Source organism: Somniosus microcephalus, unplaced genomic scaffold, assembly GCF_052327205.1.
Source record: "Somniosus microcephalus isolate GS21.2 unplaced genomic scaffold, FLI_Smic_1.0 unresolved_chr5, whole genome shotgun sequence".
Classification (NCBI taxonomy): Eukaryota; Metazoa; Chordata; class Chondrichthyes; order Squaliformes; family Somniosidae; genus Somniosus; species Somniosus microcephalus.
In genome coordinates this window covers 48,861,256-48,874,218 of record NW_028225183.1, presented here as the reverse complement: position 1 = coordinate 48,874,218, position 12,963 = coordinate 48,861,256, and the positions used below count along the sequence as shown (strand labels likewise).

Below are 12,963 nucleotides of genomic sequence, written 5' to 3'. Positions count from 1 at the left end.
TTTGGATCATCCATGATCCTATTAAATGGCGGAGCAGGCCCGAGGGGCCGTATGGTCTACTCCTGCTCCTACTTCTTATGTTCTTATTAAAACTTTCGTTTCTAATTGAAGGAACATGCCATTCAAAGTTTGGTGCTTTTATTCTTTCCTCAGTAACAGGATAAACAGCGAACATTTAGTGACGTCAGCGTGAAGAGGCCTTTGGCTGTAATGCACACGCCAATTCTCGGCATTAAATTCAACACCTGATGCAGACTAAAAATGAAAATATTTTACTATTGGCAGATTAACACTGAATCTCGCTCACCTGTGACAGTTATATGTACCGGGTCACGCAGAGGATCTACATTCCTGAAGGTGAAGGTGACAAAATTACTCCCTGCAGCCGCAGGCTGGCCATCCGAGTAATTCGCTTCTCCATGTCTGTATAAGTAAAATGTGAAGGCAGGTACGTCCCGGTGGCTGGAACAGTTAATTGTAATTTCCCCACCCTTCACAGCAACACTGGAACCTACTGATAGATTTGGTTTGGGTAGATCTGTAATTCATAGAAACATAGAAGCATAGAAGATAGGAGCAGGAGTAGGCCATTCGGCCACTCGAGCCTGCTCCGCCATTCAATGCGATCATGGCTGATCAGCCAAATTCAATACCCGGTCCCTGCTTTCTCACCATAACCCTTGATCCCTTTAGTTTTAAGAAATATATCCAACTCCTTCTTGAATATATTTAATGTATTGGCCTCCACTGCCTTCTGTGGTAGAGAATTCCACAGGTTCGCCACTCTCTGGGTGAAGAAATTCCTCCTCATTTCTGTCCTAAATGGCCTACCGCTTATCTTTAGACTGTGACCCCTGGTTCTGGACTCCTCGACCATCGGGAAAATCCTTCCTGCATCTCGTCTGCCCATTCCTGTCAGAATTTTATAAGCTTCACGGAGATCCCATCTGATTCTTCAAAACTCCAGCGAGTACAAGCCCAATCGAGCCAATTTCTCCTCATACGTCATTCCTGCCATCCCAGGTATCAGCCTGGTTAAACTTCGCTGAACTCCTTCCATGGCAAAAACATCCTTCCTCAGATAAGGTGACCAAAACTGCACGCAATACTCAAGATGTGGTCTAACCAAGGCCCTGTACAACTGCAGCAAGAGATCCTAGTACCTGTGCTCAAACCCTCTCGCTACGAAGGCCAACATACCATTTGCCTTCTTAAGCACCTGCTGGACCTGCATGCTTACCTTCAGCGACTGGGGAACAAGGACACCCAAGTCTCGTTGCACTTCCCCTTCTCCCAATCTATTGCCTTTCAGGTAATAATCTGCCTTCCTCTTTTTGCCAACAAAGTGGATAACCTCAAATGTATCTGCGTTATATTGCATCTGCCGTGCTTCTGACCAATCACCCAACCTGTCCGAATCATCCTGTAGTTTATCGGCATCCTCCTCACAGCACAGACGCCCAACCAGCTTTTTGTCGTCTGCAAATTTGGAGATATTACATCTAGTTCCCTTTTCTAGATTATTAATATATATTGTGAATAGCTGTAGTCCATGGACCGATCCCTGCGGTACCCCATTATTCACTGCCTGCCACTCAGAAAAAGACCCGTTTTTTCCAACTCTTTGCCTTCTGTCTGCAAACCAGTTCTATATCTAAGTCAATACCTTGCCCCCAATCCCATGTGCCTGAACTTTACACGCTAATCTCTTATGCGGGACCTTATTGAAAGCCTTCTGAAAGTCCAATTACACCACATCCACTGGTCCTCCCTTATCTATTTTACCTGTTATATCCTCAAAAACTTCCAGTAGTTTAGTCAAGCATGATTTACCTTTTGTAAATCCATGTTGACTTTGTCCGATCCTGTCACTGTTTTCCAAGTGCTCTGCTATTACGTCTTTTAGAATGGTTTCTCCAGCATTTTTCCCAATACCGATGTCAGGCTTCCCGGTCTGTAATTCCCCGTTAACTCTCTACCACCTTTTTTGAATAGTGTGGTAACATTAGCTACCCTCCAATCCATGGGTACTGTTCCAGATTCCATCGAATGTTGGAAGATGATCAGCAATGCATCTATTATTTCTAGGGCCACTTCCTTAAGTACCCTAGGATGTAGATTATCAGGCCCTGGGTATTGATCGTCCTACAATCCCATCAATTTCCCTAACACCATTTTCCTACAAATACTGATTTCTTTCAGTTCCTCCCTTTCATCAGACGCTCTGCTCCCCGACATTTCTGGGAGGTTATTTGTGTCATCCTTTGAGAAGACAGAACCAATATATGTATTAAATTGCTCTGCCAATTCTTTGTACCCCATTATAAATTCCCCTGATTCTGAATGCAAGGGACCTACGCTTGACTTCATTAATCTATTTCTCTTCACATATCTATAATAGCTTTTGCAGTCAGTTTTTATGTTCCCTGAAAGATTACTCTCATATTTTTTTTCCCTTTCTTAATTAATTCCTTTGACCTCCTTTGTTGAATCCTAAACTGCTCCCAATCATCTGGTTTACTGCTTTTTCTGACCAATTTATTTGTACTCTCCTTGGATCTTATGCTATCCCTAATTTCCCTTGTTAGCCACGGTTGAGTCACCTTTTTTGTTTTATTTTTATGCCAAACTGAGATGAAAAAATTCTGCAGATCATCCATGCGGCCTTTGAATGTTTGCCATTCCCTTTCCACCATCAACCCTTTGAGTGGCATTCAACAATCAATCCTACCCAACTTGCACCTCAGACCATTGTAGTTTCCTTAATTGAAATTCAGGACCCTAGACTCTGAGTCAACTGCTTCATTCTCCACCTGAATGAAGAATTCGATCATATTATGATCGCTCTGAGCCAAGGGGCCTCGTACAACAAGATTGCTAATTAATCCTTTCTCGTTACATAATTCCCCGCCTAAGATGGCCTGATCTCTGGTTGGTTCCTCGACATATTGGTCCAGGAAACCATCCCGTAAACACTCCAGGAATTCCTCCTCCACAGTATTGTTACTAATTTGGTTAGCCCAATCTATATGTAGATTAAAGTCACCCATGATGACTGCTGTTCGAAAAGAACAAGCAGTGCGGATTGATTTAAATGTAATGCAGCATTGTGTCAACCTAACTGTAATAAACCAGAAATAACAGTCTCGAGTAATACCAGCGAATTCAGCTCATTGGTGCCTGTCCTGCGGCTCAACTATTAATAAATGAGCTAAGACAACTTTTCGCACCTGGATTGGCATCATATTCAGCACCAGGCGGGGTTCAGTAGACAAACAATGGGGAGTTGTGAATGAGGAGATTGGGCGATTCCAAAACTGAAAACCCTTAATCACTGAATTTTGTGTATCTGTAGATTATGGAAAGAAAACGATGTTCTAAATTCTCCTACTGTCGATGTTAGTTTCAAATAGAAACATGTGAACAGAAGGAGGCCATTCAGCCCCTCCTGCCTGTTCTGCTATTCAACTTATTATCTCTGTTTTTTAACTCCGTTTAGTAGCCTTGGTTCCATTTCCCTTCATACCCGTGTGTAACCGAAGTCTATCAATCAGCATTTAGCAATTTCCAATTGACATTTTCAATTGGGGGAAAGAGCCCCCGAGTTCCAGTACCTTTCGTGTGAAATTATTCCCTTCTCACTTTTACACATTGAAATAAGTAATTTTTCAAATGCGCGTAGAATTATCCCAGACACAACTTTAAAAACATCAATTTTATTTAACATTTCTATTGGTAAAGAAAATAGTTAGTTCCCTGTAAACTTTTGTCATAAGGTGCGATTTACTAGCTTAACTTGATGCCACTTACCTACTTTAGTTAAAGGAACAGCGTAGCTGGATAATGATTTCAACCATGATCCAGACACGCTTTACCCATACTTGCAGTTGTAAGGCATTCGACATCTGATCGAAATAGCCGTCAATATGGAAAAAATTAAGTACCCATGTTACCAGTCCAGTAAGAGTCCAATTAGATGTCACTGAGATACTGGGTGGTGAGCTGTTGACTGACCTGTTGAAACAAGTGCGTGCCTGAACTACATTTATTATAGGATATATTTGCAAAAGCACATAGCTTAAAGAACAACAACAGCCACTACAATTTGCATTTATCTAGCGCCTTCAACTTAGTAAAACGTCTCAATCACTTCACAGGAGATTTATCAAAATACATTTGACACCGAGCCAAATACGGAGCTTTTAGGGCAGCTAACAAAAAACTCACTGAAAGAGGTCGGTTAAATGAGCATTTTCAAGGAGATGGAGTGAGGCTGAGATGTTTATGGAAAGACTTCCATAATTTAGGGCCAAGGCAGCTGAAGGCTCGGCAAACAATGATGGAGCGATGTAAAGCTGGGTTCTGGGAGGAGAGCAGATTTGGAGGGGTGCAGGCTTTTTGGAGGTTGCAGGGATTGGGGAGGTTACAGAAAAAAGGAGCGGCGAGGTACTGAGCCAATTTAGCTCAGCAAACAAAGGGGTAATGGATAAACGGAACTTGGTGCGAGTTAGGACATGGGCAGCAGAGTTTTTGATTCGCTGAAGTTTACAGAGGGTGCAAGGTGCGAGGCCAGATAGGAGAGCATTGGAGTTAAAATGAACAAATGATTGAACGAGGGTTTCATCAGCAGATGAGCTTACTCAGGGGCGTGGAGGAGCATGTAGCATATTCGGGGTAACTGAACAGTTAAACTAAGTGAAATGCAAACAGAGTGACGATATTAAAACTGGAATTTGTTGAGAGTAGGAGGTAGATGCAGAGAGGGAAGGAGGTGCTAAATAATTTAAAACGAAGAAAACATAAACAAATAAATGTTTGAAAAACTGAGCATGGAGCAGCAGCCGAGAGGGAAAAACAAACTATCATTGATATTCTAATGTTACTCTATAGTTTGTAATTGTTGATTTAGGTGATAATTATGTTAAAGTAGCACATATGAGGTCACGTTAAGAAACAAACCATCAACTTTTAATAATTAGAGAGACCAATTTGGATAAATGTACGGAGCTGAGCGACAGCAGAATCTAAGTTAACATTTTAGGGGATTCCTTAAGCAATAGAGGTCAATTAATAACTGCTATTTCAACATTAAGCATGTTAATATGTAATAGAAACTGGCAGCACAGGCAATGCCTCGGGGCTGCAGTATGTGGGAATTTGTGATCAGCGACACTCTCCTGCAGAGCCACATCTACAGGAAATGCCTCTGCCTTGACTCACTCCGGATCAAAGTCAATGAGTTTGAGCACGAGTTAAAGACACTCTGGCACAGAAGGAAGATTGAGGACTGCCTGAATAGTTTACTGCAGAATACAGTCACACCAAGTATAGGGATGAAGGTACAAGGATAGCTGGGTGTGACTGACAGTCATGCAGTCATGGCATATCGAGTTGTGTCCGGGAATGAAGGACCACAGAAGCAGGACCTGTCGAGCAGGCACGATGTACTGGCTACCTGTGAGGATAAGAAGAAATGCTGACAAGGGACACGGTTACAGCAATTGAAGGCGAATATCACTGTGGATTAACAGGCAGTAGAAATGGTCTGGGTAGAACTGAGCTGTTGAAAGTTTTGCAAGACTTTGGTGGGAGTTGTCTACACATCTGATGGCAGATAGAGTAGCGGGTTGAATAAATACGATGATCCGAGACATTTGTCGCAAAATGCGAGTGGTTAAGATTGGCGGCTTAATGTTCTCGTAGACTGGGAGCAGCAGAGCAGCTCCAGGCCCAGAGACAGCGAATGTCTTCCGTGTATTAGAGACAGATCGCAGGAACAATGTGTTCTTCCACCAACAAGAGGAGAAGCGATGAGTAATGAGCAATCATTAGTCATCAATCTAATGATCAGCGGAGATCCAGCTAACAGTGAACATAACAAGAATGAATTCAATATTAGGATAAAGCAGAAGAGCTCCACTTGTGTAATTAATAAAGCTTGTTCAACATTAGAGATGAGAGATAGCATAACACGAAAATGAATGGCTTAGACAAATACAAGGAATAGTGGAGACTGAGATAGATATAACGAACAGGAAAGGAACAGAAATGAATTAGTAATCACAGCAGGAATATAATAAAAGAAATAGTCTTGACGCCAACAGCGTTTACAATAATATTAAGAGAACTATGAGGAAACATTGAATAGACTACACCTGCATACCCTAGAGATTAGAAGAATGGGAGCTGATCGCAATGAAACGTTAAAATACTTAAGGAGCTTGGCAGTGTTGGCTGAGAGTATGATTCCCCTGGATGGGTATTATATAAATACGCGTCGAAATCACAGAATAAGGGGTCGAACAGTTGAGACTGTGATGACGAGCAATGTCTTAACTCAAAAGGTTGTGAATATCTGGAATTCTCTACCACAGTGGGCTGTAGATGCTCAGCCGTTGCATTTCTTCACGACAGAGATCGAAATTTGATACTAAGGGAAACAAGGGATATGGGAATAGTACTGGAATTTCGATTCGATGTAGAAGATCAGCCATAATCTTATTGAAATGTAGAGAAGGCTCGAAAGGCCGAATGGCCTACTCCTGCTCGTATTTCTAAAGTTTATATATTAAGAGGCTGCCTAAGGCAATGTGGGCCCTGAAAGACAGAAGCATTGTGAACAGCCACATTAAAACTGTGGCTACAAAAGAAGGTCAGAGGTTTGGTACTCTGCGGCGAGTGACTCACCTGCTGACACACTAAAAGCTTTCAACCATCTACAAGGAATAGGCCAGCAGTGTGGTGGAATACTCTCATCTTATCTGGATGAGTGCAGCTCCAACTCAAGCAGCTCGACATCATCCAGGACAAAGCAACCCCCTTGATTGGCGCCCCAACCAACACTTTTAAAATTCAATCTTTCCAGCACCAGCGCACCGTGGCGGCAGTGTGTACCATCTACAAGGAGCACTGCAGCAATGCACCAAGGTTTAATCGACAGCACGTCCTACACCGCGACCTCTATCACCTAGAAGTACAAGGCCAGCAGGCGCATGGGGACAACATCACCATCAAGTTCCCCTCCAAGTCACACACCATCCTGACTTGGGATATACCGCCTTTCCTTCATCGTGACTGGTTCAAAACTCTGGAATTACCTTCATAACTTCACTGTAGGAGTGCCTTAACATCAGGGACTGCAGCAGTTGAAGTAGGGGGCTAACTACTTCTTTCTCAACATCAATTATCGATGGACAATAAATGTTGGCTTTGACAGTGATGCCCACATCCCATGAATGAATAGAAATGTAATATTTTGCTTGAAAATAAGGAAATGGCAGATTGGCTGAATAATTACATGTTATCGGTCATCACAGTAGAGGAAGTGTATACAATACCAGAGATATAAGGGGAAATTAAAATAAAATCCAGTGGTGGAACTTTAATGATTGGCTTAGATTCTGCGGTTAGCTCTCAAGGTTAGCTCGCCACTGAACTGTAAGAAAGTTCCGACAATGATGTAGTGGGCTCTGGAGCGTAGATTTCAATTATTCCGACGGCACTGTGAATTTGCCGCCATTTCTAAGGGATCTGAAGTAGCGCAGGCAACAGGGAGTCAGATCAACCAATCAGCTTGAAGAATTCTCACAAACAGCAAAGCAGGGACTAAAAAGCATGGCATATAACTCACATTGTAGTAATTGTACAAAGAGCGAAATAAAGATTGGGATCTACACATGAGATTAAGGGAGAAGCTGAAATGTTATCAACAAACGTTAAAAAAACGTAATTTTTAATATTTTAAAAATCATGCAATTTTTAAACATTCTTCTGAGGGAATGAGGCTCCACAGTTGCAAAATTTGGATTTTTGAGAAAAAGAGATTGTTCAACAGTAATTATGACTTAGTACTCCATTAAAAACTCGGCATAACAATTTATTGTTTTTTACCGCGGGTATAATGCATTCAAACTTGACTTTCAGGTCAAATCAGTGATTCTGTTTTGATTGCTTCTGTGAAGTCTGCAACACCGCACCCTATGGAAGAAAATGGTATTTCTGACAGCAACTTCCACAGTGCCGCGTTTAGCTGCGCATGTGCAGACAACGCCAGTTGCAACTAATTTTATACAGTAATGAGGGCGACTTCTAACAATTTTGCTGCCAATACAACCGCAAATTCCGAATCAATATCAGTAAAAACAACGAGAATGAAGTGTAACACACCTCTGGAAATGAATAGTTTCCACTCCAGTGAAAGTGAGGAACTTGCAGATGGTTTAGTAATGATCTTCGAAAACTCTCCGGATACAGGGCTTGTCGCCTTGGATTGCAAAATTGCCAGTGTCACTCCATTAGTTAAGAAGTCTTGAAGAGAGAAACAGGAAATTATACACCTATTTCTAACGTCTGACTGGGCAAGTTACTAAAATCAGTTATCAGGTATTGAGTGACTGAGCATTTGGTAAAATCTGAACTAATCAGAGAGAACATACATGGATTTGTAAAGGGTAAGTCTTGTCTAATGGCAGAAGATACATTTTTGAGGAGATCACTGAAAAAGCAGATAAGGGAGTGTCTATGTATTTATATATATGGACTTCCAGGAGGCAAGTCTATAATAATCCATCAAGAGACTCTGCGCATTAATCACAGTGAGTTGGAGACAACCTATTGAGTTAGGTAATTAGTTAGATATGAACTGGGAGACAGAGAGTAAGAATAATGGGGTGTACTCAATTCGGAAGGATGTGACTACTGGCCTTCCCTAAGGTTCTCAACTGCCGTCTCTGCTTTTCACTCTAATTATCAATAAATTAGATAAATGAATAGAGAGTCGTAGATACACGTTTGCTGACGTCACTGAGTTAGGTGTCACAGTAAATAATCTAGAAGATAGCATAAAGCTGAAAAGGGATATTAATAGATTAAGTGAGTGAGCAAAATGTCTCAGATGGAATTCAAGGTAGGCAAGCGCGATGTTATCAACTATAGACCTAAGAAAGAAAGATCAGATTATGTTGTAAATGGTAAGATGTCAGCAACTGTGGAGTAGCAGAGGTATTTAGGTGTACATGTACAGGAATTTCCAAAATATAGTGGAAATGGACGGAAAATAACGTTAAAAGGCTATTCTAATGTCGTCCTCTTTCTCAATGCAGCTGGCATACAAATTTGATTAAAGTTATGATAGAGTTGTATAAATGTCTTGCCAGACTTGCTCTTGAGGATTGCTTTCAGATCTGGGCACCGGAGCTGAACAAGAACAAATTGGGTTTGGAGGGGTCGCAAAGAAGATTTACGATTCAGATACCGGGGCTAAATGGACAGGGAATTATGAGGGCATGTTCCACAGACTGGTTTCTATTCCCTGGAGTAGAAAAGATTAAGAGGCGATATAATTGTGGTGTTGTGATGATTAAAGCAGTTGATAGGATAGATACAGAGAAACTATTTGCTCTGATGGTGGCGCCCAGAATGAGGAGGTATAACCTTAAAATTATAGCTAGATAGTTAATGGGTGATACCAGGAGGCAGTTCCACATGCAAGGATAATGGAAACCTGGATCTCACGCCCCCAAAAATCTATTGAGGCTAGGGAAATTTAAAGTTTAAAAACTGAGATTGATAATTTTATGCTAGGTAAGGATATTATAAGATATGGAACTAAGGTGGATAAAAGCAATTGAGATACAGATCAGCCATTTTCTAATTTAAAGTCAGAAGGCTCAGTGAGTAAACTGGTCTAATTCTGTTCCCCGTTTCCTACTTAATCGTCTCAGCATTGATGTGCTACGTATTATCTCGGTTCACTGGCAGCAGTCTCGCCATTGTGTTTCAAGGTCTTGGGTTTAATCTTAACTCTAGGACTCGAGACCTTAAGCTATGTTCCTGTTCATTGCTCTGAAAGTATGGACTGTACTGTGGAGCTAAATATTAAACCAAGCTCCCGCCTGCCCATTTAGGCAGATGTGTAAAGTCCAGCCTCCAAAATTCGGCCCTCAAATAATAGCATCAGACTGAATGGAATGGTCATACCCTCATTTATCAAGGCAGCTGGCTCACAAAAGTGATTGACGTTGTGACAGAGTTGTATAAATCCTGGTCAGACTTACTCTGGAGGACTACGAACTGATCAGGTCACTGGAGTTGAACAAGAACATAGCTAATCTGTTAGCGCAATTACACAGCTTCCCTCATTTGCTGTAGTCCCCCATCACTCACCTTCTATAGTTACTATCACTGACTCGCTGAGCTAGAATTTTAACCATCTTCTTTAGAGAGGGATTCCATATTTGTATTCGTACTGCTCGCCCTGGTCTGTACTGGTAACCCTGAATATTCCAAGCTTGACCTTAGTGAAGATTTGATGAAAGGTTAGTCTTAGGCTGTCTCTGCAACATATAAAGGCTTTATTGCGGTATTCTCCCCTCATGGTGCAGGTAATGGCGACCGTCTCTGCTTCCTAATGCACCCTAGCTACTTATTATAATTTAGCCAAAGCTGAACATCGATTTGGGTAAATGCATGAATCTTCCACATGTCGAGATCCACTTTTGAAATGAAGGTGTGGTGCTACTCTCAGTGCAGTTAAAAGCGTGGTGATGTGCTGCGATTGAGACATTAACCATTTAAATCTACAAGTTCAGACATAAAAAAGGAGAAAATTGTGAATCAGGAGCATCGATGCATAATAATACCACGCAGCTTGCAGTTACCCTGTAAGAAATTATTGCCATCATATCGCGGCTTATCGGGCCTTTCCTGCAATAGGATGAGATGAACACTCACCTCCGGAGTGCAGCATTCCCACAGAACTGAGCTGAAGGGGAACCTTAGCCAAACCTTCCCCACCGGAACGAGTCGGGTTCGGTCGGGTTGGCAGCCCATGTTACACTCTACTCGCTTTTCTTGTCCACTGATTCACTATCCATATTGGTCCATCTTCCAAAAGGAATTCCACTTCATTATCTCTATTAAAGTGTTTGCTGGCAGTAGATTCACCACGGCTGAATTCAGTACCATTGTTACAGGGAGCCTGTCCAGACTTGAGCAAGCTGACTAGAATCCATTTGGTTATTCTACTTTCTCCTAATACCAAACGTTTCATTTTGTTACAGTGAAGAAAGAACGATTTTTCTGAAAATACAAAGAGTTCGAACAGAAAAATTAACAATTTCTTGAACTGTCACTCACCTGTTATAATTACAGAAATTGCCTCGCTGATGTTGGAATATAATCAAGTTATATTGTCCAAGGTGCAAAGAGACCTGGGTGTTCTTGTGCACTATTCGCTGAAGGTAAGCATGCAGGTGCAGCAGGCGGTTAAGAAGGCAAATGGTATGTTGGCCTTCTTAGCAAGAGGGTTCGAGTACAGGAACAAGGATCTCTTGCTACAGTTGTACAGGGCCTTGGTGAGACCACACCTTGAGTATTGCGTGCCGTTTTGGTCGCCTTACCTGAGGAAGGACGTACTTGCCCTGGAAGGAGTGCAGCGGAGATTCAACAGGCTGATACCTGGGATGGCAGGAATGACGTACGAGGAGAGATTGTGTCAATTTTGCTTACACTCACCGGAGTTTAGAAGATTGAGAGGGGATCTCATCGAAACCTATAAAATTATGTCAGGCCTGGACAGACTTGAAGCAGGAAGGATGTTTCTGATGGCCGGGGAGTCCAGAACCAGGGGTCATAGACTAAGGATAAGGGGTAAGCCATTTTGGACTGAAATGAGGAGGAATTTATTCACCCATATAGTGGTGAACCTATGGAATTCTCTGCCACAGAGGGCGGTGGAGGCCAGTTCATTAAATATATTCAAGAAAGAGTTGGATATATTTCTTAAGGCTAAAGGGATCAAGGGATATGGGAGAAGGCAGGGACAGGGTACTGAATTTGGATGATCAGGCATGATCTCATTGAATGATGGAGCAGGCTCGAAGGGCCGAATGACCTACTCCTGCTCCTATCTTCTATGTTTCTATGTAAAACCATTGGTACCGCCTTCCTTGGTTTGCACTGCTAACCGTGAATATTCCACTGTTGCCCCTGGTGAGGATTTCATTAGAGGATAGCAGTTCACCATCTCTATAAAAGTGGAATTGTTTACCGCGATATTCTCCGGGCGTGCTGCAGGTAATGGTGAGCGTCTCTCCTTCCAAATACACCCCTGTCGGTTGATCAAGAGATATCACTGGGGGTTTTTGCCGATCTGGGTAAAATAGATATAGACACAATGGACCAGTAGTATTTCTTGTACAGTGGAAGGTTGGGACCTCAATATCTATTGGGCTGTGTTGAAGGGAAGTTTCAATAAAAGGGGAACTCGTGAACTTATCGGGGTAAGCCATCAGAAGTTTGGAAGCACTGAAATTACACTGTGGGAAGCGAGTGGAGCAAGGGAAATGTTTAAGTTGAAAATCTTATTTTTCTACATTAGCAGAGGAGCAAATCCGCTTGTGAAGAGTGAAAGCCCCTGCTAAACCAGGGAAAATCGAATTGTAAATGAAGGAGAAAACGGCTGCCGGCCTCGTATACTGAGGCTGATTTCAGAGACACTTTCACCAGTTGCCTGTAATGCTCAAAATCATTCAATTGTTCCATTAATTTACTGCTGTCATTCTCATTGTTCATGTTCTTCTGTGTTCACTCAATATAAAATATCTCTCCCATGTAGTTGGAATTGTAATGTTATTTATATTGTAGATAATATGGTGACCAGAAATGTGAGCTAACCCGCAAGTGGCCTGCGTTCAATCTGTTCAGCTGGAATAGGAAACAAAATGGCAAGATCCATGTCTGGTCGCTCGCTTGATTAGCAAAGCTTATATTCATCCTCAAACAGCACCAGCAAAAACACATATTTTCAAACATTGATCTCATTGCTGTTTGTGGAACCTTGTGTGGGAAAGGGGGCTTTGAGTTCTTCTGTTAGATTAATTGATTGCATCAATCTAACTAATACAATTTCAGATGGCAGTGATAAATTAACTTGTTGGCATAAGAAATATCGACTGAAATTAC

At 41.9% G+C, this 12,963-nt stretch overlaps 1 protein-coding gene across 1 annotated transcript in view; it reads right to left on the bottom strand.

The window, feature by feature from the left end:
• The window catches only part of LOC147088186 (Fc receptor-like protein 5), a 509,517-nt gene extending 497,068 nt beyond the window's left edge, over positions 1–12,449 (bottom strand). The window contains exon 1 of the mRNA XM_085977795.1: positions 11,932–12,449. Within this exon, the coding sequence (XP_085833921.1) occupies positions 11,932–12,290 (359 nt within the window). The 5' untranslated portion in view covers positions 12,291–12,449. The remainder of the gene's footprint in view (positions 1–11,931) is intronic.
• Positions 12,450–12,963: the final 514 nt, after the last annotated feature.